The sequence below is a fragment of the Miniopterus natalensis genome, chromosome 14 (assembly GCF_054644295.1).
Source record: "Miniopterus natalensis isolate mMinNat1 chromosome 14, mMinNat1.hap1, whole genome shotgun sequence".
Lineage (NCBI taxonomy): Eukaryota > Metazoa > Chordata > Mammalia > Chiroptera > Miniopteridae > Miniopterus > Miniopterus natalensis.
In genome coordinates, this window is record NC_142094.1 from 22408890 (window position 1) to 22436864 (window position 27975).

The window sequence follows — 27975 nt, forward strand, 5'->3', positions numbered from 1 at the left end:
TCTGACTTATTCCCTTGTAGCTCATCAGTCCGTTTTTTGTGTGCATTTTTTAAATTGAACTTATTGGGGTGACACTGGTTAATAAAATTATATAGGTTTCAGGTGTACAAGTCTATAAGTCCCTGTTTTGTTTTTTTTAATGCAAAGTAGCAAAGGTAGTAATTCTAAGAAATTGTGTAATTGATTTTTCATTTTAAGTCAACTTTTAAAAATACACATTTTATAATAGTATAATTGAAGATTTGGCTTCATGTGCGCCTTGTACAGAGGCTATAAACTGAAAAACTGAATTTAAAGTTTTATTCCTTGGTAAAAATAATTTTCTGACTCCTCAAGGCTCAGTTTTAATTAGAGACCCTATGTCAAGTCGGTATTTGACTTGGGTGTGCACAATGAGATGAGTGTGAGTTTCTTTCATTGATTTTAAACAGTAAGCACTTGGGAATTTTTAAAATATACTGTTCATTTGAAAGTAGTCAATTTAAGGCTGTAAACTAATTACTCTAGAAATGCTATTGGTTAAAATATTTTTGGAACATATTTTATTTCAATGTCAAACTTCTGGTCCTTTTGAGGAGTACTTGATTTTTAAAAACAGCCAAATTGGGAGAATAATATGGGTAATTGAGCTGATTAATTTTTTTTGAGACTAAAACTAAACTATGACAAAGTATTTTAACTGATTTGGGATTTGTCTTATAAACCACCTCTGAAATAGGCAATCCAAAAACATTTTCAGAAATTGCAGTCACAATGGAAATGATAGGCATTGGATTTGATTGCTTTGAAGATGGACTTCCTCAGAGGTACAAGTTCTTTATGTGTAGAAATTGTTTCCTTTCTCTATAGAAACATTCCACACACACCCCAACTATTTTATTATGAAAAATTTTAAACATCTGGAAAAATTTAAAAAATTATACAGTGAACAGCCGTATATCCACCACCTTGATTCTGCAATACCTTAGCAGAATAGTTTTTGCAAGAATAATGCCTTGTGAAAATAATATTTTGCTCTGTTTGCTTTGTCTCTTCACCCATCATTCTGTCTTATTTTTTGATGCATTTTGTTGAGAGTCCATGGACTTCAAAGATCAGATACAATGAGCTGTTTAACTTTGGAGGAACCAGGGCAAGGTCTTTGAAGAGAACAAATTAGCTCCTGTGACCATCTGACCTTCTGTTTTTCAGGATGTGTTCAACATGGTAGTTGAAGTACCACGCTGGTCTAATGCAAAAATGGAGGTATGTTTTGCCTTTAATAGTCGGATGTAGGATATTAGTTTTGATCTAGCCACACTGATTTGCTCGGGAGTTAAACAGCTAAAGCCCAAGGTTTACACCTTTCTAGTCCTGATCTATTTTCCAGTTGTATCTCCCATTGCCTGCCAATCTTTCCTCTGTGCTCCAACTAAACTCAGCTATTTACTATTTACAAATATGCTACAGACTTCCCTTCTCTTACACCTTCGCTTTGTCACCCCAGTACAAATGACCTTATTGGAATTTCTGTTGTTAATTTCCTTCTGATGACACCTAAGATATCTGGCTTTTTGTTAAGGATATTTATTATATGTTTTATATCACTTAATTAAGTTTTTTTAATGTAACCACACTTTGCAAGTAATAGGCACTCAAATATTTAAATAATTTTAAGTGCTTTAAATGAAAGCTGAATTTGGTAATATTTATTTTGCCCTTTTAATAAAAATCTTTTATTTCTCAAATGTTAGGATTTATTCTAGGCAAGCTGAGTTTTGCTTTCAGGAGTTAGTAAATGCTTTTTTCCCCTTCTTAATAGTTCCCATATACCTCAGATGTTTTCCACATAAAGGCTGACAGTGGAACTAGGGGATGTGCATTCCATAATTAATTTCCTCAAATCTTTATTTGAATAATATTTCACATCCAAGTATGCAATTATTTGAAATTTTTTATTTCAGATTGCAACAAAAGACCCTTTAAACCCAATTAAACAAGATGTGAAAAAAGGAAAACTCCGTTACGTTGCAAATTTGTTCCCTTATAAAGGGTATATCTGGAACTATGGTGCCATTCCTCAGGTATGTCTCTGTGCAATTGTTAGAAATGTACTTTTTAGCTTACAAAAAATTTAACCTACTATTAAGTAAAAAAGATTTAAACACCTTCAGAAAGTTTTTGCTATAATAGATTTTTAAAACATAGTGGTAATTAATTCATTTTAATACTTCCTTGAATAACTTTTTAAGAAAAACTGAAAGGTAAATATTTATAATGTTTAAGTTCATATTTGAAAGTTTGTTCTTTTTTGAAGTATTTATCTTTCCCTATGGACTAGTTATAAACTATGCAAATTCTTTTTTTATGGAATAAGTGGCATATAAATCTGTGTGTGTATATATATTTAATGTTTTTAGAGAGAGAGGAAGGGAAAGAGAGAGAGCCCTAGCCAGTTTGACTCAGTTGTTAGAGTGTCGGCCTACGGACTGAAGGGTCCGGGGTTCGATTCTGACCAAGGGCACGAACCTCAGTTGCAGGCTCAATCCCCCGCCCCAGTCAGGGCGCAGTGCAGGAGACAACCAGTCAATGTGTCTCTCTCACATTGTTTCTTTCTCTCTCTCTAGATGTTTTCTCTCTCTCTTCCTTCTACTCTCTAAAAAGCAATGGAAAAAATATCTTCAGGGAGAATTAAAAAAAAGAGAGAGAAACATCGATGTGAGAGAGAAACATCAACCAGTTGCCTTCCATTCACACTCCGACTGGGGATTGAACCCACAACCTAGGTATGCGCCCTGACTGGGAATCAACTCTCAACCTTTTAGTGTACAGGACGACACTCTAACCAGCTGAGCCATAGGCCAGCGCAGGTGGTTGATTTTTGTTTGTTTTAAACAGGATCATTACCTATTTTAAAGCTTACATTTAGTTTAGCATTATATGCTTAATAGGAGCCCTGGCATTTAATCAAAATTATTATGTATAGTTAACATTCTTAGATGTGAATAAAAATTTTTTTAAATGAGAAAAAAGTTAAAAATTAATATTTTTACAGAAAGACTCATGCGATGTTATCTCTTAATGTCAATATGATCCATTCTCTCAGTAGCATGTATAGGAACGATACGCTCTAAGCCTTTTTTCCCCCCAGACTTGGGAAGACCCAGGACACAATGACAAACACACTGGCTGTTGTGGCGACAATGACCCAATTGATGTCTGTGAAATTGGAAGCAAGGTAATGGAATCTGAAATGTATTTCTTTAGTGCTAAGAGGATATTAATGAAATATATAAAGTTCATACTTTAAAAAATATTATGAATAATGTCACTTTGGGTGGTTAGAAGCTTCCATTTCATTTAAAGCATTTGTATATTATAGTTTGTATAATTATAATTTGTATTTTTAAACCTAGCCTAGAAAAAAATGTGCATATATGGTCTATGACTATGCATATATGTGGAAGAAGTGGACATGTTCTGCATTGCTTCAAAAGGCAGATGACTGGTCAATAGGTGAAGGGTACTAGGAGGCAAATGTCATCTCAATACAAGGCAAACCTTGGAATTGACCCAAGCCAAGTAGCTTCACAAGTTGGAGATTTGTGATAGGGATTCCTCTATCAAATAGGGTTGCTTTAAGATTCTGACTGTAGTTATATGTCTTTATGATCTTTCTCAGGCTCGGGGAAATGGTAAGCAACTGAAAAGAAAGTTGTCATTCAGTTTCTTCCAAGTCATAAAGTTCAGTCATATTGTATGGTAGACAACTCAGTGGCTTCTATAAAATAAAATGTAGAGAAAACACATTAAAATATACATTTGAAACAAATTATAGAGGGCTTATTTTTTGGCACAATCAATGACAGTTTAAAAAAGTATTAATTGCCCTGAACCATGTTACTGATTTTCTTAGGACCTATAGGTAATAAGAGTATATTTTCTACTTTGATAAGACTGATAATCATTTACTTGTTTAGCTTTTAAAAAACTTAGAGGAACAATCTTAAGGTAAGTTTGCAGAAACTTGGCATCTTCCTTATTTCCTACTATCTACCAAGTAAAGATTCTCTTTCAAAGTTTCATTCTATAGTATGATCCTGACTGTGGTTATTGACTCTCAGGTATGTGCAAGAGGTGAAATAATCAAGGTGAAAGTTCTGGGCATATTGGCCATGATTGATGAAGGGGAAACCGACTGGAAAGTCATTGCCATCAATGTGGACGATCCTGATGCAGCCAATTATAATGGTAAGAAAATGTAAAGAGTCTGAAGTCTTTGTGTCTACCTCTGATGCACCATTTAACCTTAACGACACAGTCATAAGCTCGCCTCCAAGCTGCTAAAGAGTGGAGGAGCAAAACATTTGGCAAAGCATTGTTATTTCTAATACTGAACCTCTATAATTTACTAATGAACTTTCTCCTTCATTCCAGGAAAGGGAAAAATCTGATAGATTGTGTTTACTGTTTTCTCCTTTCCTTCCTCATATACTTGCACGCATTTGCTGTTTTGATTTATTTTTAAAAGTTATTAAAAAAAATTTTTTAATAGGTTTAATCTTTATTATTGAAAGTATTACAGATGTCCCCCATTTTCCCCCCACATTGACCTCCTCCACCCCACTCCCACCCCAACCCGAGGCCTTCCCCACACTATTGTTAGCCCATGGGCTATACATATATGCATGTAAGTTCTTTGATTAATCTTTTCCCGCCCTCCCTGCGTTCCCTCTGAGATACATCCATCTGTTGCACGTTACAGTGTCTCTGGATCTGTTTTAATTGAAATGTAATCCACATAGCATAAAAGTCATCATTTTTAAAAACATTTATATAATCACAGAAAGGTTTATGGACAGCATGGTAGTGAGTTCCTAGGGACTTTTTTTTTTTTTTTTTAAATAACTTTATATTTCAATTACAGTTGGCGTACAATATTATATTAGTTTCAGGTATACAACCCAGTGATTAGAAATTTATAAAACTTATAAAATGATCACCCCGATAAAACTAGTACCATACATAGTTGTTACAATATTATTGGCTATATTCCCTATGCTGTGCTTTATATCCCCATGTCTATTTGAAACTACCAATTTGTACTTCTTCATCCCTTCACCTTTTTCATTCATCCGTTGTATATATGCACCACTTCTCAACCCCCTCCCATCTGACAACCATCAAAATGTTCCCTGTATCTATGAGTCTGTTTCTATTCTGCTTGCTTGTTTATTTTGTTTTTCAGATTCCACATATATGTGAAATCATATAGCGTTTGCCTTTCTCTGATTTATTTCCCTCAACACAACATCCTCTAGGTCCATCCATGTTGTTGCAGGTGGCAAGATTTCATTCTTTATTACCGCTGAGTCATATTCCATTGTATATATGCACCACTTCTTTATCTGTTCATCTATTGATGGACACTTAAGTCACTTCCATATTTTGGCTCCTATAAATAATGCTGCAATAAACATGGATGCATATATCTTTTTCTTTTTAGTATGTCGTTATTGATTTCAGAGAGAGGAAGGGAGAGGGAGAGAGAGATAGAAACATTGATGATGAGAGAGTCATTGATTGGCTGCCTCCTGCACGCCCCCCACTGGGGATCGAGCCCACACCCGGGCATGTGCCCTGACCCGGAATCGAACCTCGACCTCCTGGAACATAGGTCATTTTGAATTAATGATTTGGGTTTCTTTGGATACACACCCAGAAGTAGAATTACTGGTTCCTTCTTTGTCTCTTGTTTAGCCTTCATTTTAAAGTCTGTTTTGTCTGGTATAAGCATTGCTACCCCAGCCTTTTTTTTTTGTTTCCAAAATATCTTTTTCCATCCTTTCACTTTCATTTCAATCTTTGTCTTTCGCTCTGAAGTGAGTCTCTTGTAGACAGCATATATAAGGGTCTGGTTTTGTTATCTATTCAGCCACCGTGTGTCTTTTGATTAGAGCATTTAAAGTAATTGTTGATAGATGTGTAGTTAGTGCCATTTTATTATTCATATTTTTCTTCCTTCTTCCCCTTCCTTCTCCTTTCTCCTTTCTCCTTTCTCCTTTCTCCTTTCTCCTTTCTCCTTTCTCCTTTCTCCTTTCTCCTTTCTCCTTTCTCCTTTCTCCTTTCTCCTTTCTCCTTTCTCCTTTCCCCTTTCTCCTTTCTCCTTTCTCCTTTCCCCTTTCCCCTTTCCCCTTTCTCCTTTCCCCTTTCCCCTTTCCCCTTTCCCCTTTCCCCTTTCCCCTTTCCCCTTTCTTCTTTCTCCTTCTTCTTGACCCTTTAATATTTCTTGTGATACTGGTCTGGTGGTGATGAACTCCTTTAGCTTCCTTTTGTCTGAGGAGCTCTTTATCTGTCCTTTGATTCTAAATGACACCTTTACTGGGTAGAGTAATCTTGGTTGTAGATGCTTGTTTTTCATCACTTTGAATATTTCTTGCCAGTCCTTCTGACCTAGAAAGTTTCCATTGAGAAATCAGCTGACAGTCGTATGGGAGCTCCCTTGTAGGTAACTAATTGCTTTTCTCTTGCTGCTTTTAAGATTTTTCTCTTTGTCTTTAACCTTTGGCATTTTATTTATGATGTGTCTTGGTGTGGGCCTTTTTGGGTTCATCTTGTTTGGGACTCTCTGTGCTTCCTGGACTTGTGTGTCTTTTTCCTTCACCTGGTTAGGGAAGTTTTCAGTAATTATTTCTTCAAATAAATTCTCAATCCCTTGCTCTCTCTCTTCTCCTTCTGGTAGGCATACAATGTGGATGTTTTTATGCTTGATGTTGTCCCAGAGGTCCCTTAAACTTTCCTCATGTTTTTTAAAATTCTTTTTTTCTTTTTGTTGCTCTAATTTGGGTGTTTTCTGCTACCTTGCCTTCCAAATTGCTGATATAATCCTTTGCTTCATCTGTCTACTGTTGATTCCCTGTAGCGTGTTCTTCATTTCAGATAATGTACTCTTCATTTCTGACTGGTTCTTTCTTATGGTTTCTATATCTTTTTTTCCTGCTGTTGAAGTTCTTGCTAAATTCTTTGAACCTCCTTATAACTAGTGTTTTGAACTCTGTATCTGGAGATTTCTCCTGTTCCTTTATTTAGGACATGTTTCTTTGTCTCCCCATTTTGGCTGCTTCTCTGTCTTTGTTTCTATGTATTAGGTGATCTGCTATGTTTCCCAGTCTTGGTAGGGTGACCTTATGTAATAAGAACCCTGTAGGATCCAGTGGCACAGCCTCCAGATCAGCTGAGCTGAATGATTCTGGTGCACTCCCATGTGGGTTGTGTGTACCCTCCTGTTGTAGTTGAACCTTGATTGCTTTTGGCGTATCAGTGGGAGGTATTGACCCCCCAGGCTGATAGGCTATGAGGCCAACCACAGCTACAGTGGAGTAGCTGCTCTATAGGGGCTGACTGACCCCACAGAGCAGAACTTGCTTCAGTGGGGCACTGGTGCCTGTTGAGTCCATCCCTTGAGTGTATCACTTTTATACGTTGCTGGGTGCTGCTCCAGTGTGGTCTAAAGCTGGCCACCAGGTATGTTGGCTCAGGGGCTTCTTGGGAGGTGCAGGCCAAGGTCAGCCTCAGACTGTGTCTTGCCTGAGGCCACCCAGCATGAGCTACAATGTGATCTGCAGATGGCTGCTACTTGTGCTGGGCTTAGAAGTACCCAAGAGAGGTCTCAAGCTGCGAACCCAGTCTAGATGCTGCTACTGCTGGGCATTAGGCCACTTAGCAAGAGGTACAGACATGTCCAGGACAGATGCTGCTTGTTTAGGGTTTGTGAACCTTGGAGAGAATTTAGCAAAGTTCACAGCATGACCAAGATAGGATGTTTGTATGGAAAAGTCACAGGAAGTGGTTTGGGTAGGCCCATGAGTTAGGTAGGGTGAAGCCTCATGTGGCCTAACAGAATCAGCAGGGTGGGGCAGTGTTAGGTTGATAAATAGTCTCAGATATGGCCCCTTCCTGTGCCTTCAGGGGGAGGACTCAGCATAGAAACAATGGCTTCTGCCAGCACTTCTGTCTGGGAGAAAGCTGCCCCTCCAGCCCTCACCCCAAAGCTAGACAATTCAGTTGCTCCCTGTATGTCACTGGCGCCTTTTGAGCTGCTGCCTCAGTGCTGGAACTCAGCACTGAGTAAGTCCCTCCTGGCCCTTTAAGATGAACAACTGCGGCTCCAGTAGCCCTCCGTCTCCCTGGTTTTCACAACCAGAAGTTATGGGGACTTCTCTTCCAGGCACTGAAACCCTGAGTGTGAGGTTGGGACTCCTTGCTTTTCAGGGGTGACCCCCATAGCTGAGATATTCCTCCTGGTTTTTAACCACCGCACATGGGTATGGGACCAGCCTGTTCCACGTCCCCACCCCTCCTTAGTTATAGGAGTTCTGCTTAGCTAGACTTTAGCCTGTTCTCAGTGATGGTGGATCTGTAGTTTAGTTATTACTTTGATGTGGTCATGGGAGGATGCAAGTATTCCCTTTATTAACCATCTTGACTGGGACTCAAAAGTCACCATTTTAAAGTGTACAATCCTATGGTTTTTAATAAAAATATTCACTAGGATGTACAACCATCAACACCATTAATTCCAGGACATTTCACCACTCCAACAGGAAACTCCATATCCATTAGCAGTCACACCCTATTTCCACTTCCCTTAGTCCCTGGCAGGTGCTAATCTGTTATGCCTATTCTGGATTCTCTATGGATTTGCCTATTCTGACCATTTCACATAAATGGGTTCATATGATGATAAGTCTGGCTTCTTTCACTTAGCATAATGTTTTCAGGGTTCATCTATGTTGTAACATGTCCAGTACTTCATTCCCTCTTTTTGGCAGTATAACTAATATAACACAAAATTCACTATTGTAATTATTTTGAAGTATACAATTCAGTCGCAAACATCATATTGTACAACCATCATCACTATCTAGTTCCAGAACATTTTCATCACCGCTGAAGGAAATTTTGTACCTTTAAGCAATCTCTCCTTATTTTTCCCTTCTCCTAGGCCCTGACAACCACTAATCTGCTTTCTGTCTTTATAAATTTTCCTCTTCTGGATATTTGACATGTAGAAGAACAAAATATGTGGTCTTCTGTATCTGATTTCTTAGCATAATGTTTTCTAGGTTCACCCAAGTTGTAGCATGTATTAGTACTCATTCTTTTCTAAAAAAAAGTATTTTTATTGATTTCAGAGAGAGGAAAGGAGAGGGAGATAGAGAAACATCAATGAGAGGGAGTCATTGATCGGCTGTCCCCTGCACGCGCCCTGCTGGGGATCGAGCCCACAACTTGGGCATGTGCCCTCACCAGGAATCGAACCACGATCTCTTGGATCATAATGGTTGCTCAACCACTGAGCGACGCTGGCCGGGCAGTACTCATTCTTTTTTATTGATAAATACTACTCCGTTGTCTGGATATATACCACATTTTATTGTCAAATTATAAGAGTTCTTTAGACATTCTTGATACTAGACCTGTATTAGATATATGATTTGTCAGTATGTCCTTCCATTTTATGGATTGTTCTTTCATTTTCTTAATGGTGTCCTTTAAAGCACTCAAGCTTTTCATTTTGATGAAGTCTAATTTATCAAGAATTTTTTGTTGCTTTTTGGTGTCATATCTAAGAAACCATTGCCAAATCCGAGGTCACAGGTATTTATACTTACGTTTCCTTCTAAGAGTTTTATAAATTTAGCCCTTACATTTAAGTCTTTGATCTGTTTTGAGTTAATTTTTGTATGTGATGTGAAGTAGTAGTTCAGTGTTATTCTTTTGCATGTAGATACTCAATTGTCCCAGCACTCTTTTTTTGAAAAGACTGTTTGTTCTTTGCCCCATTGAGTTGTCTTGGCACTATTGTTGAAAATCAGTTGACTATGAATGTATGGGTTAGTGGTATAAGTTGATTGTCTAAAATTCTTTTTGAAAAATATGTTTATACTCTGTAACTCTTTGTCTAACATTTCAACTATTTTTATATTAACCTTGCCTCTAGTTAATTATCTAATCCATTTATCTAGTTATTCTCTTGCATGTCTGAAGTGGGTCTCATGGGTTAAAATGAAGGTGTCAGCAGGATTGCATTCCTTCTAGGGACTCTAAGGGAAAATCCTTTTCTGGCTTGTAAAGGCTGCCTTGTTTCATGTATCCCTTGTTTCATGTCACCTATCAGTCTCCAAAGCCAGCAATGGTATCTCAAGTCCTTGTCACATCTCTGACTCTGTCTTTTCTTCCTCCCCCTTCCACTTTAATAAGGACCTTTATGATTACATTGGGCCTCCTCAGATAACCCAGGACAATCTCCCCATTTCAAAATTTGCTGATTAGTAACCTTAATCCCATCTGCAGCCTTCATTTCTACTTGCCATGTGACATATATTCACAGGTTCTGGGAATTGGGCTGTGGACATCTTGGAGGTGGGGAAATTCTGCCACCACAAGTGGAGAAACTATTCCATATGACACTGTAATGATGGATGCTTGATACTATGCATTTGTCAAAACCCATAGAATTTTAAAATAATGCCCCCTCCCCCTTTCAAAGAGGCTCAACTCCTAATCCCCCAGAACCTATGAATATTTTCTTTACATGGCAGGTGGACTTTCAGATTAAGGTTAGCACCTTCAGATGGGAGAGAATCCTGGATTACCAGGTGGGCTCAGTCTAATCATGTGAGTCCAAGAAGACAGAGAATCTTTCCCAGCTATGGTCAAAGGGAGACGTGATGGCAGAAGAAGGATCAGAGAGAGGCAACATTGCTGGCTTTAAAGATGTTGGATTGGGGAAGGGGGACACACATGCCAAAGAATGTGGGTAGCTGTAAACACAGGAAAAGGCAAGGAAACACATTCTCCCCTAGAGCCTTCAGAAGACAAGGCACAGCCCTGCCAACACCTTAATTTTAGGCTGATTAGATTGTGTGGAACTTACGGCCCACGTAACTATAAGATAAAAATATTTCATGGTTTTCTTTCTTTTGAGCAACTAAGTTTGTGGTGATTTGTCACAGCAGCAATAGATAACTTACACACAAAACAAGGAGTGAAGCTGAATATATGCAAATTTAAAAAATCATTTATGGGGTCATTTCCTTGATGAAGTACAGACTGTGATGTGTGAAATAACCTCACTGAAGGGTAGGAGGAAAGGTACTGACTGACCAAGTAACTTTGGAAATGAGTGGAGATGGTAAGACTAAAGGCAAAAAGAACTGCTCATAAGCACTGTACCCTAGTTGGTAAAGGTATTTCTCAATGGAGTATAGGTTAACAATTCTGAAACTACTATATGTATATATATACTGAGTTTGAGGAATTAAGTAATGGATGGTAGATGGTGGAAGCCAGGTTTCTCACTGTTGGAGTGGGAGGTTATAGATAAGCAAGGAAGGGAATTAGAATGATCCATGTGGTAGTTGATTAGAGTTGGAGACATCAATAAGTACTGTTTAACTTAATAGAGATACAGGTGGATACATATAAAATATTTTTAGATATGTGTATATATTGGATTAGGATACACACTTCTCTTTCTTTGCTCTACTAGCTGAAAGGACCTAAAAGACCCCTTCACAAGCAGCAAGCACGCCTAGTACTCAGATCTTGGTTGCTAGGCCATTCTTCAATAAAAGGAACCAAGTCTCCTTGGAGAAATAGCTGGTTCTAGGGCTGGGGCAGGGAACATATAAAATGAGTCAGGAGCATCTTGTAGTGCCAGAAAGTATAAAGAAATGCTTTAAAAAAAACAAACAAACGATGGGGGGGGCGGTGTCAAAGAACACACAATTGAGCATGTTTCTAGTGGCCACTCTGAAACAATTTGAGCAACAAAAGAAGGTAGTATTGGATTATAACCCAGAGTATAAAATGAATATTCATGAGTCCATACTGACATAAATAAATGATTGCATAAATAAACAAATGGGGAGAAATAGACAAATCTCCCATACAGAAGAATTCCAAATAATATATGTAAATACTTCCACCCTCAAGGAGGTAGAGCATACTCCCCATTCCAGAAGTATGAGCTGTTCACAGTGACTTCCTTAAAAGGAGTCCAGTATGGAAAAGGGAGCTGGAAAGGATAACTTGGCAGCTAAAACCTAACACACATTGCTCAACTAGGTTATCAAGATCAATATCTATAGTGATGAGTCATCTTAAGAACATGTACTCTTATAATGATATTTTTTTAATGTTATTTTTCCTCCGTGGTCTTGCTCCCCCAAACCCATAACCCTAGTCTAATCTTGAGAAAAATATAAGTCAAAGCCCAAGCCCTGGAGGAGTAGCTCAGTTCGTTAGAGGGTCTTCCTGATACATGAAGGTTGTGGGTTCAGTCCCTGGTCAGGGCATATATAAGAATCAACCAATGAATGCATACGAATGCATAAATAAGTGGAACAACAAATTGATGTTTCTCTTTCTTTCTTCCTCTCTAAAATCTGATAACACTGAACTTGAAGTTGTTAGGGGTAAATGTGGCCGCAAAGCTCATCAGGGCCCCAGCATACCAGTGGCTTTGCACTAGTTGAATCTTTGGAGTCTACAGAACACCTGTTATCAGTGAACAGGCTTTGTAAAGCAAGCACCATATGCAGGGAGGTTTAAACTTCCACTTTCACCTTCTACACAAGAAATATTTTTCAAATATCCCAAATAAGATTATTTTTTAGAACATTTATAGAAAATTTGTATTATGATCAGTATCACTTTGACCCAGCAATTGTACTTCTAAGTGTCTATTCCATGGAATTCCTCATAAATATATACAAAGATGTAGGTACAATGGAGTCTTTTGGGACTGAGCCCTTTAACTTGTGGGATCTGATGCTAATTCCAGTAGTGTCATTATTAAGTTGAATTATTAGACACACACTTAGTGCCTGAAGAATAGGAGAACTGATCAGAAAATTTGTTGGAAAATACCTCCTACACCTGCATTTTGGATTTCTGGATTTTCCAATTAGTTCTGTATTAGGTGACACATTTTATGTGAACTATTATTATAATTTCCTTGAAACTTATCAGTGTTTAAACAGTTCCCAGTTCACTTTGTAAACTTTCCATACTTTAAGTAGTACTGTGAAACAAAATGCATGATATTCTTTAACTATGTATATTCTAAATTGGACTTCGGCAAAGTTATTTTGTACAAATATCAATAAGCTTCTGTTGTTGAATGTATTCCTCCTTCCAAAAATATTTTTTACCAATTGATATTTTTAGCACTTGTATCTTCTCTTTGCTTGCATTGAGTGGCAGCTTGGTCATTTAAAGTTGAGTTTGATGTCATTGAGGCTAACCATTGTTGATGGCCATACAGAAACTTTAAAAAGTTTTTAAAATCAGAACACTTTGCTGTTGGCCAGAACTAAAGCATTGTGATATAGAATGCCAGTACTATAGTTAGAATGGTCTAGTCATATTTAATATGTAGCACATCAATGGATATCAGTATAATCTGTTTTTCTTGTCTTTAGTATGTAATTTTGGTGTGATCTCTGTGAATAGTCGCAACCTGTCTTTTTTAGTATCATCTATCCTCATAAAAATGATCTACACTTGCCAAACTGTTTATTCATTATGTGGCCCCAATCATCTCTCCCTCTTCTTATCTACTAGAAGTTACTGTTGTACTGATTGTTCTCTTACTACTAAATGTCAGAGCTACACTAGATGATTTCCTTTTGAAGTGTATATGTGTTCCCTTCTCAGCAAGGTGGTGAGCTCTAATATAACCATCCATAGCTCTTTCAAAGTAAATACATACTTGATATTTTTAATCACATAAATAATTACATATGCACCTCGCAATCTGCTTTTTCTCTTCTAAGGTATTAATGATGTCAAGCGTCTGAAACCTGGCTACCTAGAAGCTACTGTGGACTGGTTTAGAAGGTACAAGGTTCCTGATGGAAAACCAGAGAACCAGTTTTCTTTCAATGCCGAATTTAAAGATAAGGTAATGTGTCATTCAGAACTGTAGCTTAAGCCTGTTTGTATTGAGACTTATAAATTAACCTGCTGTTACCATTTAAGACTATATGATCATTTAAAAAATGTCTAAAGACACGACAGTCTTGACGTTAATTTATTCATTTAAATGTTTTCTTCCTTTTTTGACCCAAGGAAACAATTCAAAGGAGACAAAGTTATCAGGCTTTGGGAAAATGATGATACTAAGAAACGAGTGCCTTTCTATCATTGTAATGCATATCTCTTCAAATTATAGGACTTTGCAGTCGATATTATTAAAAGCACTCATGACTATTGGAGAGCATTAGTGACAAAGAAAATCGATGGAAAAGGAATCAGTTGGTAAGCACTGGCTCTTTACATGTTTAACCCACAAAGCAGACCGGCCTGCTCCGAAGGTTTTCACAACCATAACGCACTGTGCTGTTACTTTCACTTAGAAAAGAGATAATTGGTTTTGTCATTCAGTGCTCAAGTGAGTGGGAAGGTAAGTAAACACCCGAAAGGTGCCCATAAGATACACCTGAACAAGGACAAACTAAAACTTATGGGACAATGAGATCAGAGCTTTGTGAGGGGAACTGGGAAGGGCTCCTAGCACAGGGTGTCAGAATGGAATGGGTGAAACCAGGTTGAGTCCCAGAGTTAGTGTTCTCCTATGTAAATGTGTAAGGGGCATCACTACTAAACCAGTGTCTACTGCGCACACGAACTGTACTGTTGCTAATAGTCGCTGATGTTTATTGAGCAGTAAATGTTTGCCAAATATGTAACAGAGATGTAGGCAGGTTAAATTTAACCAGAGTCATCTCACAATAAGCATTTCAGAGTCAGGACTCGTATCCAAATCTGTCTGGCCCCCAACCAGTGTTCAGGACAATAATACTTCCTTTGAGGTATATAAAGACTTATCAGAGAATGCTCACTATTATTTCTTAACTACCGTTGTTCTGGAAATAGTAGCCAATGAAGAAATCATGTGTTTGATGCAGGAATATTGGAAAAGGGGGAACATATTGTGGCAGATGATATGATTGTGTACCCAGAAAACCCTAGAAAAAGAAAGAATTCAGCAAGGTGGCCGATTTCAAAATGAGTATGTATGTACAGTTGACCCTTGAACAACATGAGTTTGAACTACATGGGTCTGCTCACATGTGGATTTTTAAAAATAAATTTATACAGTACTGTACATGTTATTTTCTCTCCCTTATGATTTTCTTAATAGCATTTTCTTTTCTCTAGCTTACTTTATTGTAAGAATATAGTATACTTATTAAAATATAACATACAAAATATGTGTTAATAAACTTTATGTTATCAGTAAGGCTTCTGGTCAACAGTAAGCCATTAGTTAAGTTTTGGGGGAGTCAAAGTTATATGAGAATGTTTGACTGTGTGGGGCGGGGGTCAGTGCCCTTAAGTCCTATGTTGTTCAAGGGTTAACTGTATGGGTGAGATCATACGGTATTTATCTTTTTCTGTCTGACTTATCATAATGCCCTCAAGGTCCACCATCCATGTTGTAAATAACAAGATCTCATTATTTTTTTATAGCTGAATGATATGCCACTGGGTATATGTATGACGTTTTCTTTACCCATTCATTTATCAGTGGACATTTAGGTTGTTTCATGTCTTGACTATTATAAATAATGCTTCAGTGAACTGGGGGTTGCATATATGTTTTTGAATTAGTGTTTTCATTTTTGTCTGGTAAATACCCAGAAGTAGACTTCTGGATCATATGGTAGTTCTATTTTCAGTGTTTTGAGGAATCCCTATGCTGTTTTCCATAGTGACTGTGTACATTTCCCACCAACAGGGCACAAGGGCTCCCTTTTCTCCATGTCCTTGCCGACACTATTATCTCTTGTCCTTTTGATGACAGTAATTTTAACAGGCGTGAGATGATTTCTCATTGCGGTTTTGATTTGCATTTCCCTAATGATTGTTGATATTGAACACCTTTTCATGTACCTGTTTCCCATCTCCATGTCTTCTTTGGAAAAATGTCTATCCTGGTTCTCTGCCTGTTTTTAAGTCAGATTGTTGGGGTTTTGTTTTGTTTTTACTATTCAATCCTATGATTTCTTCATATATTTTGGATATTAACCCCATATTAGATTATGATTTGCAAGTATTTTCTCCCATTCTGTAGGTTGCCTTTTCTTTTTTTTTTTTTTTTTATTGTTTCCTTTTCTGTGCAGAAACTTTTTAGTCTGATGTGCCCACTTGTTTATTTTTGCTTTTGTTGCCTTTGCTTTTGGTGTCAAATCCAAAAACTTATCACCAAGACTAATGTCAAGGAGCTTACTGTCTATATTTTCTTCTAGGAATTTTGTGGTTTCAGGTCTTACATTTTAAGTTTTTAATCCATTTTGAGTTAAGTTTTGTGTATTGTGTAAGATGGTGGTCCAGTTTCATTCTTTGACAGATGGCTGTCCAGTTTTCCCACTACTGTTATTGAAGAGACTGTCCTTTCCCCCTTGTATATTTTTGGTTTCTTTGTCATAAATTAATTGACATGGGTTTAATTTCATAAGCTCTCTATTTGGTTCCATTGATCAATGTCTGTTTTTATGCCATTACCATACTGTTCTGATTACAATAGCTTTGTAATATAGTTTGAAATCAGAGTGTGATGCCTCCAGCTTTGTTCTTTCTCAAGATTGTTTTGGCTATTTGTGGTTCCATACAAATTTTAGGATTATTTGTTCTATTTTTGTGAAAAATGCCACTGGAATTTTGATAGAGATTGCATTGAATCTGTAGGTTGCTTTGGGCAGTATGCACATTTTAACAACATTAATTCTTCCAATTCATAAGCATGGAATATATTTCCATTTATTTTAGTGGACATATATTATTTTATAATATACATTTATACCTATAAATAATATATATTATTTAGAAGATATTATTATAGTTTTTTTCAATTTTTTTCATTGTCTTATAGTTTTCACTCTATAGATCTTTTTACTTTCTTGGTTAAATTTATTTCTAGTTGTTGTTTTTATGTAGTAAATGGAATTATTTTCTTTTTTTTTAATCCTCACCCAAGGATACATTTTTATTGATTTTAGAGAGGAGGGAAGGGGGAGAGAGAGAAACATCAGTGTGAGAGAAAAACATTAATTGGCTTGCCCCCTATACTGGCCCCAACCAGGGATCGAACCCAAAACCTTTTTGGTAGACAAGATGACACCCCAACAAACTGAGTCACCTGGCCAGGGCAGTGGGATTATTTTCTTAATTTCTCTTTCTGATAGTTTGTTATTAATGTATAGAAATGCAGCTGTTTATGTATATTGATTTTGTATCCTATAACTTGAGTAAACTTGAGGTTCAAGTAAACTGAACTTGAATCTCATCTGGCCTACCATCTTCAACTTATAACTCATGTCTACTTTTTTTATTTAATAGCATGAATACCACAGTGTCTGAGAGCCCCTTCAAGTGTGATCCTGATGCTGCCAAAGCCATTGTGGATGCTGTACGTAAACATTTCCTTGAAAAAGAACATACCTGGTGGCTACAAAGTATGGTACTGAGGAGGGAAAGTACTTCTTTCAACAAATATTTGAGTACCTCCTGTATGCATATTACTGTGTGAGGTCTTGAAATTACAAACCATGAACACATATAGGCAGACATTTGCACGTAAAAGCTGAGTAGGGTCCTAGTCCACCCTCAGTTGGGCAGGTAGTTAGTAGGGTGTTCTACTAACCCAAATGCCTGTGTACCTGTTATAAGCCATTTTTCATAAAAGAATCAGTGGGAACTTACTTGACTTGGTTGTAGCAAGGACTGAGAAAGTTACCACATTTCAGGTACTGCCACAGTGGTGGTTCATAATCCTAGAATAGACTTTCATGTAAGGTAGTAAACTATTTACCAAAGAAATAATTTTGGTTTTGTACTATTTCTCACCTGATTTGGGTTAGTGGAAATGCTTAACTAGATCATCTTAATTTCTTCTCACAATATTAAATAAGGAAAACGAAAATGAGGTCTGACTTTTTACTGCTTTGTAATTAAGAGAAAAAATAACAATTTAGCAATAAAGCCACTAATGTAGGTTTATCTTTATCTACGAATCCCAACAGAGTTGAATGAATAAGGAAAATGGGAAGGGAGAAGCTATTGGTTAGCAATCATGATTTCAACGAGAACACTCTGCCCACATTTTTTTTTTATTGATTTCAGAGAGAGGAAGGGAGAGGGAGAGAGAGCTAGAAACATCAATGATGAGAGAGAGTCCTCCTGCTGAGGATCCAGCCCGCAACCCGGGCATGTGCCCTGACCGGGAATCGAAGCTAGATCTCCTGGATCCTAGGTCAATGCTCAACTGCTGGGCCACGCTGGCCAGGCTCTCCCTACATTTTATATAAAATCATATGTGTGTAAATCAGGTTTTATTCTTTATTTCAAAATACATTTATTTATTCTCATGTGTGTCATTAAAAGAGGCTTGAATTTGTTAGCATTTCTTAGCAGAACAAACCTTACATTGTTCCTATAAATTACTACTTTTAGAACCTAAAAATTAGGATAGTTGTCATCTGTTCAGATTCTTTTTAACTTTTGTGTCAGTATACTTTTTTAGCTTTTTAAAAAATAGGATTAAACTAATACATTTTAATATTTTATTTTAGTTACCACCGCCGTGTGAATCTGCCTGCACAATACCAGCAGATGGTAAGATCAATCTTCTAGTCAAAATACATTAGACATTATGTGTGTGAGTGGGGATAAACCTTACATACCACATCCATACCGAGGAAGAGAAGGAAGGGGAGAGGAAATGGTTGCAGAGTTCCATAGTGTAAGTGGGAGGAAAAATGGCTGTCCACACCCCCTTTGGTGCCAACCCCAGTCACAGCCATTTCCAAACCACGACCTGCTGTTCTCTGGGTTCTGGTAGATGCTTTGTGGACATTGGAGCAGGCTGGGCTCTGGGTCCCCATCTGGCCATAGACTGCTTCACCCAGAAATCAGTTCTCTCCCCCTATAGATTTAGAATTTGCTATAAGGTTCTTCTGGTGAGGATCTGATGTTTATATGATTAGTATAAAGAGTAAGGAAGCCCAAAAAAAACCACTGATAAAGTACCTGTTTTTGCCATAGTGAAACTTGGCACGTATGAAAGTTTGTTTTAAGGTAATCCATAATAGAATACATTAAAGCAAGTATATTATTCTTTATTATATGTTGGGTATATTTTGATTCTTAACGGGGGTTCTAATTTGTTTTTCTTTTCTCTGAATATAGTAGATAAATGGTTCCATCACCAGAAAAACTAAGGAAATTTCTCTGGAATACAAGTTGATATTGCTGCATCCTACTCATCTGGAAGTATTAGATGCAAAAGTAGTGGCTTTTCAAAGCTTTAAATTTATAGGACGAATCTAACTAACAAAGCAAATTCTGCTGTGACCAATCCAATAGATTTAGTGTGTTATCCATATAAAAGCATTTTTCATGTCTTAGCTAAGATAACTTTTAGTACATGCTTAAATATCAAAGCAGTTATTGGAATTTGGAAATCATTTGTGGATAAACATGCAAGATATTGGGTGTATATGTTTACTATGTGTTAGGAAATAAAATTATTTTGCTGAAACTTGTCTTATATTTTTATTTTAACCTGAAACCAGACATTACCAGGCAGGCATGGGTGCTATTTGTTATTTGTTTTCCATCAATGATCTTACAATTCAATTTTATAATTATTAGACTAAAACTGACTTTATTTTTAGGAATCTGAGAATGAAATTCCTTATTTTTATAGTAGTCTTGATACTGTGCTCTTGCCTAATTCCTAGCATTCCAGTGTAAGCAAAAGCTTTTTAATTTATATCGTATTAGCAGAAAACACAATCTTTCTCACCTTTTGAAATGATAAAGTTACTTTTTTAACTTTTCTAAGCAACTAATTGAACCCTTAAGTCATTTACAGTATTCTCATGAGTTATCAGTCACAATAGCTCTGTGATTAAGTTCATGGCCTGTGGACTGATACAGACCTGAATTTTTAATCCTAGCCCATCTACTTACTAGCTCTGTAATCTTAGGTCAGTTACCACCCAACTGCAGTTCCTTCATTTGTAAAAGTGAGGAGATGTTATTGACACAATATATTAAGCATTCAAATTTTCTTTTTTGAAATTCTTAATGAGACCATTGTATCACAGGCAGCTGTGAGAAAGAATAGATTCTCTCTATACCTTGCCCAGTTTCCAAAGGTAAGATTTTGTAAAACTATTGTATAATATCACAGCCAGGACATTGGCTTTTATATAATCCATCAATCTTGTTTGGATTTTCCAGTTTTACTCGTACTCATTTGAATGACATATTGTTCTATACAAGTTAATCACCTATGTCAGTTCCTGTATCCTACAAGATACTGATTCTCTCCTATTTTTTCTCTAAATGCTTTATAGTTTTATATTTTACAGTTAAGTTTGTTACGCATTTTGAGTTTATTTTTGTATAAGGTGTGAGGTTTAGGTCAAGATAATTATTGCTAGGTTAGCACTATATCCCGTTTGGAGTTTGCTCAGCTTCTTGGGTCTGTAAGTTTGTGTCTTTTGCCAAGTTTGAGGATTTTTCAGCCATATTTCAGAGCCAGCCCCACTCCCCTCTTCTGAGACTCTGATGATGTGAATATTGGGTCTGTAGGCTGTGGTCCCTCCATCCCCCCAAGTCTATTTTCTCTTTGTGAGACTGGGTGAGTTCTGTTCTGCCCTCATTCGCTGTGTATCCTCTGTCACCTCCACTCTAATACTGAAACTACCCATCACGTTTTTCATTTCCGCTACTGTGTGTTTCAGTTCTATTGTTTCCATTTGGTTCTTTTTAAAAACTACTATTTCTTTGCTAAGAGATTTTCTCTTTTTCAGCTTATTGCAAGGGAATTTCTAATTGGCTAATTGCAGTTTTAACACAGCTGCTTAAAAATTCCTGTCAAGGGTGGGATACATTTTTAAAAATTCCTGTCAGTGTTCATCTCTTGTCGTCCATTGATTCTTTTCTCATTCAAGTTGTGCTTTTCTTGGTTCTTGGTGTGGTCACTGATTGTTAATAGTGCTCTAGACATTTTCTCTGTTGTGTTAGGAGACTCTAGGGCCTATTTAAATTTTATTTTTTGCAGGCATCACCCTACTTGGGGTTAGCACATAGGTTTTGTGTACTTTTGTGGTTTCAGTGGCAGTATCATTTTCAGCAGCTTTGCAGGGTTGTTTTGAGCTGCTTGGTTTATCTGGTGCCCCTGGGGCTTCTGCTGATGCCCGCAGGTTTTGCGCGAGAGGGCTGGGTATCTCTAGGTGGGAAAGGGATGTGGAGGTCCCCCAATTGGTCCTCCCAACCCACCTCACTACCCTTGTGTCTCTGCATGGGGGAGGAAACTCTTAGGCCTTAGGGATAAAGAGGCTTCCAGAATCCACCCACTATAGCTGGATTTCTCCTTCAGGCTCAGCCCATCCCCCACCTAGAGAACTCTTGGAAAAGGGGGGTCTCAGGCTTTGTGGGAAGGAGAGTACCTTTCCTGGTGGCTTATTTCTACCTGGGCTCCCAGGGATCCCCCTTCCCAGGTGGTGGCGTGCTCACCAGAGGTACCCGCATTCCCTATAGGAGAGGAATGAGCCTCTGTGGGCTGCCTTCTGCTGCGAGGTCAGGGGTCTGGAAGGCCTCCCCTCCTCATGTTCCCTGCCACTGTGCTGTGCTCTGGTCCTGAGGTCCCACCTCGCCTTCGAGTTCTCCTTTGGTTGTCTGCCATTTCCAGGGTTTATAACTGTTTAGCAGGGAGGAGCAGGGGAAAAGGGTCTGTGCCATCTTGGACAGAATCAGAAACATGAGCAATCAAATGTTAGTAATATTTCTCATTCCTTTTGTAAGTCCTTCTGTTTTTAAATGTTGCCTTAGTCATTGTAATAAGAGATTTTTTTAAATTGAATTTATTGGAGTGACATTGGCCAATAAAATCATAGGTTTCATATGTACAGTTCTACTATACATTATCTGTACTCTGTACCAAATGTCCCTCCGTCACCATTTGTCCCCCCTTGACCCCCTTCTACCTCCCCCCCCCCCTTTCCCTCTGGCACTCACCATACTGTTGTCTGTGTCCGTGAGGGCTTGTCTGTTTTGTCTGTTAGTTTATTTTGTTCATTAGACTTCACATATGAGTACAGTCATAGAGTTTGTCTTGCTCTGACTGGCGTACTTCACGCAGCGTAATGTCCACGCGCGTTTACACAGTGGAACACTGTCAGCTACGAAGAAGGAAGTCTCCCTTGGCGACAGCGTGGCTGGACCCGGAGAATATGTGATTTCCGAAGTGATGTGTTAGGATAAGAAATGCTTTCTAATGAAAGATTATGTCATGTGGCCCAAAAGATAGGAATCGCCCACTCATATTCGGGGAAAGAAAAGGGGATAGAGCACTAGTAGGAGGAAATGTCAGCTATAGTTCTGTACAAGACGCTCCATAGAAAGCTGCCAGTCCTTGGTGTCATAAATTGGATGGGTTAAACCACAGGCACTTATTGTCTCTCAGTCCTGGATCCTGGAAGTTCACAATGAAGGTGTCAGCAGGGCCATGCTTGTTCTGGGGTGACCCGCGACAGGCGACCAGCAGAGTTTGTGTTCAAATTTTGGAGCTTCGTTAGCTGGCCAGCGGTTCAGTTGCGGCGTCTCACCCACGTAAGAGCCGAACTGCAGCCCCGACCCTCAGTTCTCTCACTTTATGCTCAGGAACCACAAAGGCGCTGCAGTAAAGGGGTTTCCAAGAATTTGTCGGGCTGTCAGCTTTTGGTACAGGAAACAAGGAGGGTCCTTTACCAACACAAAAGGAACGATTTAAACACAATGTCTTACAAGGAGTAATGGAGTTATGCTTGGCCGGAGTGTGACTGGTTTGTTCTTTCTATGGGAACTCGCGGGGGTGGGGCGCGGTGATTATTGGGCTGGCTTGTCGGGCCTTGTCCTGTACAGTAGGGATCTTGCTCTACCTTTACTGTTAGTTCCTTAGGTATATTCTGGCCATGGTGGCCAGAACAATGCTCACTCTGAAGGGGTTAGGCCTCTCTCCCTGCTTCTCGTAGATCCTGGCTTGTGGCAGCATAACCCTCATCTTCACAGGGCATTCTCTTTGTGTGCTTGTTTGTGTCCAAATACCCCTTTTTATAAGGATACCAGTCATTGGATTAGGGGCCCACCCTACTCCAGTATGCTCTCATCTGAAGTAATTACATCTACAGTGATCCTATTTCCAAACAAGGTCACACTCTGAGGACTGGGGGTTAAGACCTCAACATAGAAATTTTGTGGGACACAACCTGAAACAATTCCCAAGGAGAAGCTTTGGGTATTTGGAAAGCTCTCTTCATCATCATCAATGCTGGATTAAAGTTACCTGCATATTAGAGCCCAAAACAGAAACTAACCCTGAGGACAACAGCCATTCTCCACATAGCTCATGAGGTCTGACTTTGTGCCAGGCGCTGTTTTAGATCCTGGGGGTGCAGTGTTCAGACAGACAGACGAGGTTACTCTAATAGTCTCAATAGGTCTGCTTTGTTTGGCGGTGCCCAAATCTCAGTGGCTTAAAAAAGTTTACTCGTCACTCACACAAAGTTGGCAGCTGCCCTCGGTGTGGCAGTTCAGCATGGTGCCTCCGTCATGAACACGTGCTTTGTCATGTTGATCACCGCCTGAGAAAGCGTTGAGTCTTGCGGAAGTGATTAAATACTGCTGCCCAGAAGTGACACACATCATAGACGTTCTCACTTCATTGGCTAGTGCAGGTCCCACGGCCATGCCTTACCCTGGAATGAAGTCTCACCATTTCCCGATCATGAGAATGCCAAATACTCTGAAGCATTGTCTAACTTAATACACAGAAGAGTGAGCTGTTTCTGTTTGTTTTTTTAAATGATAAAAGAGATTCAGAGAACCTAAGTAACTTGCCCAAGCTCTCTAAGATAGTCAAGGGGAGGGGGGTAGGACTTAAACCCAGTCATCTGGTTTTGAAAACAGGTTTTCCCACTCATTTACATTGTTTCATAGTCTTCACAATCATTATGAATCGGTACTTAGTAATCCATCAAACTGATTACTTAGTCATACCTCTTTTGTTAAACTGTGTTGTTTCTCAGCTCTTTATTATCTTTGGGCATAATTTTTTCTTTGGGATTATTTTCGAAGGAGAAATGTCCAGGGGTAGATTGCAAGGTCATGGAATATAGACATGTCGTTCCTCTTCTGCAAATTTTTCGCCAGTTTTCAAAGCACCATATGATTGCATTCCTGCCCCCCCTCCATGGTCTTGGAAGTCATACAGAGCTGACTATATTACCATGGTTAATTAACCTATTTGAGTGTTAATTTTCCCATCTGTGAAATGGTGCTGATACCATCATCAGGGTAGAAGGAATGTAGGTGAAGGACTCAGCCCAGTGCCGGGGACATAGTAGGTGCTCAATAAAGCTGGTTGTTCATAATTGTAGTCTCAACAACACTGAGTGTGATCAATGCATTTTTTCAGGAATCTGAAGCACTGCCCAGCTGTGTAAAGGATCTGAATGAGAACTCAGATTGGAAATTCAGAATTCATTTTCACCATTACTGAGCCCAGTCCTGCATGTCCCGCAGCTACAATGGCAATTATGTCCTACATGATCAGTGTAATTGCTTTGCAAGGGCTTAAATTGTGCTTTTGCACAGGATTTTCTTTACACTTAGAAAAAGCTGCCTCTACTGATTTCTGGGAGCCTGGGCAGAGGGACTTTGCTTTTACATTGACACGAGTGCTGTGCAAATTGCTTCATGGTAGACAAGTATTTATTGAGGAGTCATAAACTCAAGTCAGCTGTCACATAGTTCATTGTTTCCTGTTGGTCTTTGGGATCTTTTCCTTAGTTATTACAAAACCTTTAAATTAACAGAAAATGTTCACCAGGAGTAAGATTAAGCAATGAAAATCACAAGGTATGGCAAAATGGATTTAAAAAGAAGTCTGAGAGTAATTTGACAATCTCTCTCAAAATGTTAAATTCATACTTACCCTTGGAGTCAGCAGTTCTGCTCTAAGAATCCATTCCAGTCGACTAAGAATTGTCAATGGACCAAGCATACAGTGTATGGCAGCTTTGTTTAATAGAGCAAAACCTGGAAAAAGATCTAACTGTCCAACTAAGGAAAGGCTAAATATAGTATCTGTGCCGTGTAGCAGTTAGAGAATGAAGTCAGTGCGTGGCTGATGCGGAAAAGAGGTTCGGCATGCCTGAGTGAAAGGCGGTGGGAGCGCCCCGCGGCAGGCAGCTACGGCTTCGGGCCAAGCCCAGCCTGCTGCCTGTTTGGTAACACAATTTTAGTTGGACACAGCCACACCCATCCATTTACGAATTGCTGTGGCTGCTTTCAAGCTGTGATGGAGAGTTTAGTAGTTGGGACAAAGATTATATGGTCCACAAAGCTTAAAAATATTTACTACTTGATCCTTTACTTAAAATGTTTGCCAAACCCTCAATTCTATCGGGAAGGGAGTGTGGGAGAAAGAGATACATTAATAGGCATGTTTGTGTAAGCATTGACAATTTCTGGAAACAAAAACAAACCACAGTTAACAATGATTATTACAGGGGGCAGGAGTATAGAGTCAAGTGTGGGAGAGGTGGGGTCCAGGGAGTTTCCTTCCAATTACAAAGTTTTTAAAAGACAAGTGAGTAGGAGAACACCAATGAATGGTGCTCAGCACAGCTAGTGACAGAGGGCTTCCCTGCCTCAAGGCGGCCTCCCTCCCAGTGGCCCCTGAACCACCAACATTGAATCACCTGAGATCTTTGTAAAAAAATAAAATTATGTGCATATATATGACCTGAATTAGAACTGGGAGGGGCTGGGCCCTGAAATCTAATTTGTAACCAGTTCCCCAGGTGATTCTGAGGGATGATAGTAAGAAGCTAGGAAAATTCCTGGGCAAGTGGAATGGGGAAACTGAGACAAGATAATTAAACAAGGCCAAACAATTTGAACAATTTACAGACAGCTAGTGAGTTGCAAGACTTTATCTTCCCTAACCAAGGACACTTGAGAAAAAATGGTTCATACCTCTCCTCCCTAAAAAGAGAGCTCATAGCTTAAATCACCCTGGTCAGTTAGAGAACAGAGACCCAATTAATGCCATTTGTGCCAGCAAAACCCAAGGATGGATGACAAAAACCCAATCAGAGCCAGACAGACCCAAGATAAAAGTAAAACAGTAGCCCGGCCGGGGTGGCTCAGCTGTTGAGCATCGACCTGGGATCCAGGTGATCGGGGTTCGTTTCCTGGTCGGGGCGCATGCGTGGGTTGCGGGCTCGAGGCAGCCGATCAATGACTCTCATCATTGATGTTTCTATCTCTCTCTCCCTCTCCTTTCCTCTCTGAAATCAATAAAGATATATTTAAAAAAAAAAAAAAAAGTAAAACAGTAAAGCAGACCAAAGAATAATCCTAAACTCCCCTATACGTTCATTTTGATGGGTCAGCATATTAAAAATGCACCTGGAAAGCTGATAAATGTTCTGCTGAAACCCTCCCCTAAGATTCTCACCCTGAGAAGAGAGAGAAAAGCCTCAAGACAAAGGATATCAGCGTGGGCTTGCTAGCATGCCCATGCTCCTTCTCAAGCATGAACTATTTACTGCCTCCTAAACTCGAAGGTACCCCATGAGACTGGCAACCAGGGGAGCAGTGGGCAGCAGCAGTTTATCCCAGGCTAACCCCTGGTCCTGTCTCCAAGGCCCCTTCTCCTCTGACTTTCCAGTGAGCTAAAAGCAGCTCTGCATTGACTCACTTCTGTCACTGTGACCTTTACTTCCCAGTGAGCTAAAGGCAGCACCACCTCGGGTCACTTCTGTCACTGTGGCTTTTACTTCCCAGTGAGCTAAAGGCAGCCCCACCTTGGCTCACTTCCTCCCAGCTCATTAAAATACATGGTGAGCCAGGGACCTTGGATCCCTAAACAACCTGCCAGCTCCACACTGGCAGACGCCATGCCATGGTCATGTTTATACTCTCTTGTCCAGCATAGCACTAAGTCCATAGTAGGAGTTCAGTAAATAACTTTTGGTTGCTTCTCGAATGGCTTCCCAAAGTCAGAAACATAACCACGTTGACAGGGCCAGCATCTGGTGACTGCCTGCTTCTACAAAGAGCCTCTGAGCGTAGAGTGGTGAGTGGTTTTCCACACAGAGGCTCCAGCACCCACAGAGCACAGCCTGGGCCAAGGGGTGCAAGAGCCACAGGGTGGACACTGAGCAAAGCCCCGAGGCTTCCATTTTACCAGAGAGTAAAGAATCACAAGGTTACACACGGGCTAAAATCACAGGTGTGCTAATGGTTTTGAATGCTAGTTTTTCATGAATTTGAAAGAGAAACATGCTCTACCAGGGTGATTCACTATTTGTGGTTTCCCTCGTAGGGCTGTGCCACCAGGTCCCTGGAGTCAAAGTTGATTGTCCTGTGGTTTTAAAGTAAATTCAGAGGCAAAGTATGTAGGAAACAGCTCTGTGCTGGGCGTCGTGCCTCCAGCTCTGTGTGACATAAGCAGATCTTTTCACCTTTCTGGGCCTCCAGTTGCTCATTTTGTATAACAAGGTGGTGGGCCCCTACCTTGAGCATATATTTTAACAATGAAGATGTCCTGTCTCTCTATTCTGATATAGTCCAGGTGAGCAGGGATGAGGCAGAAAAAAATCTCTGTGACTGAAGGGAACAGGTGGGTGACTGGAGGACTGATACTAAGGTTCAAGCCACATTCGCATGATTCTGAACTTGAACCTGCAGACCGCAAAGAATGGTCAGGACCATTTCAGAGCTTCTCTTGGAGGATGTGGCGGGCAAGTTGGAACCTGGGGTGCAGCCTCCTTAAGTTGCTGTGCTTTGGCGTTCCTCCCACAGCAGTGACAGAAAGTTAAAGGTTGTGGTTCGAAGTCACAAGACTGAGCCCTGAGGGTTGAG

At 39.3% G+C, this 27975-nt stretch overlaps 1 protein-coding gene across 1 annotated transcript in view; it reads left to right on the forward strand.

The window, feature by feature from the left end:
* PPA1 (inorganic pyrophosphatase 1) overlaps positions 1 to 19591 on the forward strand; it is a 31413-nt gene extending 11822 nt beyond the window's left edge. The window contains exons 3-11 of the mRNA XM_087824373.1: positions 1192 to 1245; positions 1944 to 2063; positions 3131 to 3217; positions 4104 to 4230; positions 13824 to 13951; positions 14222 to 14307; positions 17392 to 17461; positions 18624 to 18666; positions 19240 to 19591. Coding sequence (XP_087680499.1) covers positions 1192 to 1245; positions 1944 to 2063; positions 3131 to 3217; positions 4104 to 4230; positions 13824 to 13951; positions 14222 to 14307; positions 17392 to 17461; positions 18624 to 18666; positions 19240 to 19271 — 747 coding nt within the window. The 3' untranslated portion in view covers positions 19272 to 19591. The remainder of the gene's footprint in view (positions 1 to 1191; positions 1246 to 1943; positions 2064 to 3130; positions 3218 to 4103; positions 4231 to 13823; positions 13952 to 14221; positions 14308 to 17391; positions 17462 to 18623; positions 18667 to 19239) is intronic.
* The last annotated feature ends 8384 nt before the right edge of the window (positions 19592 to 27975 follow it).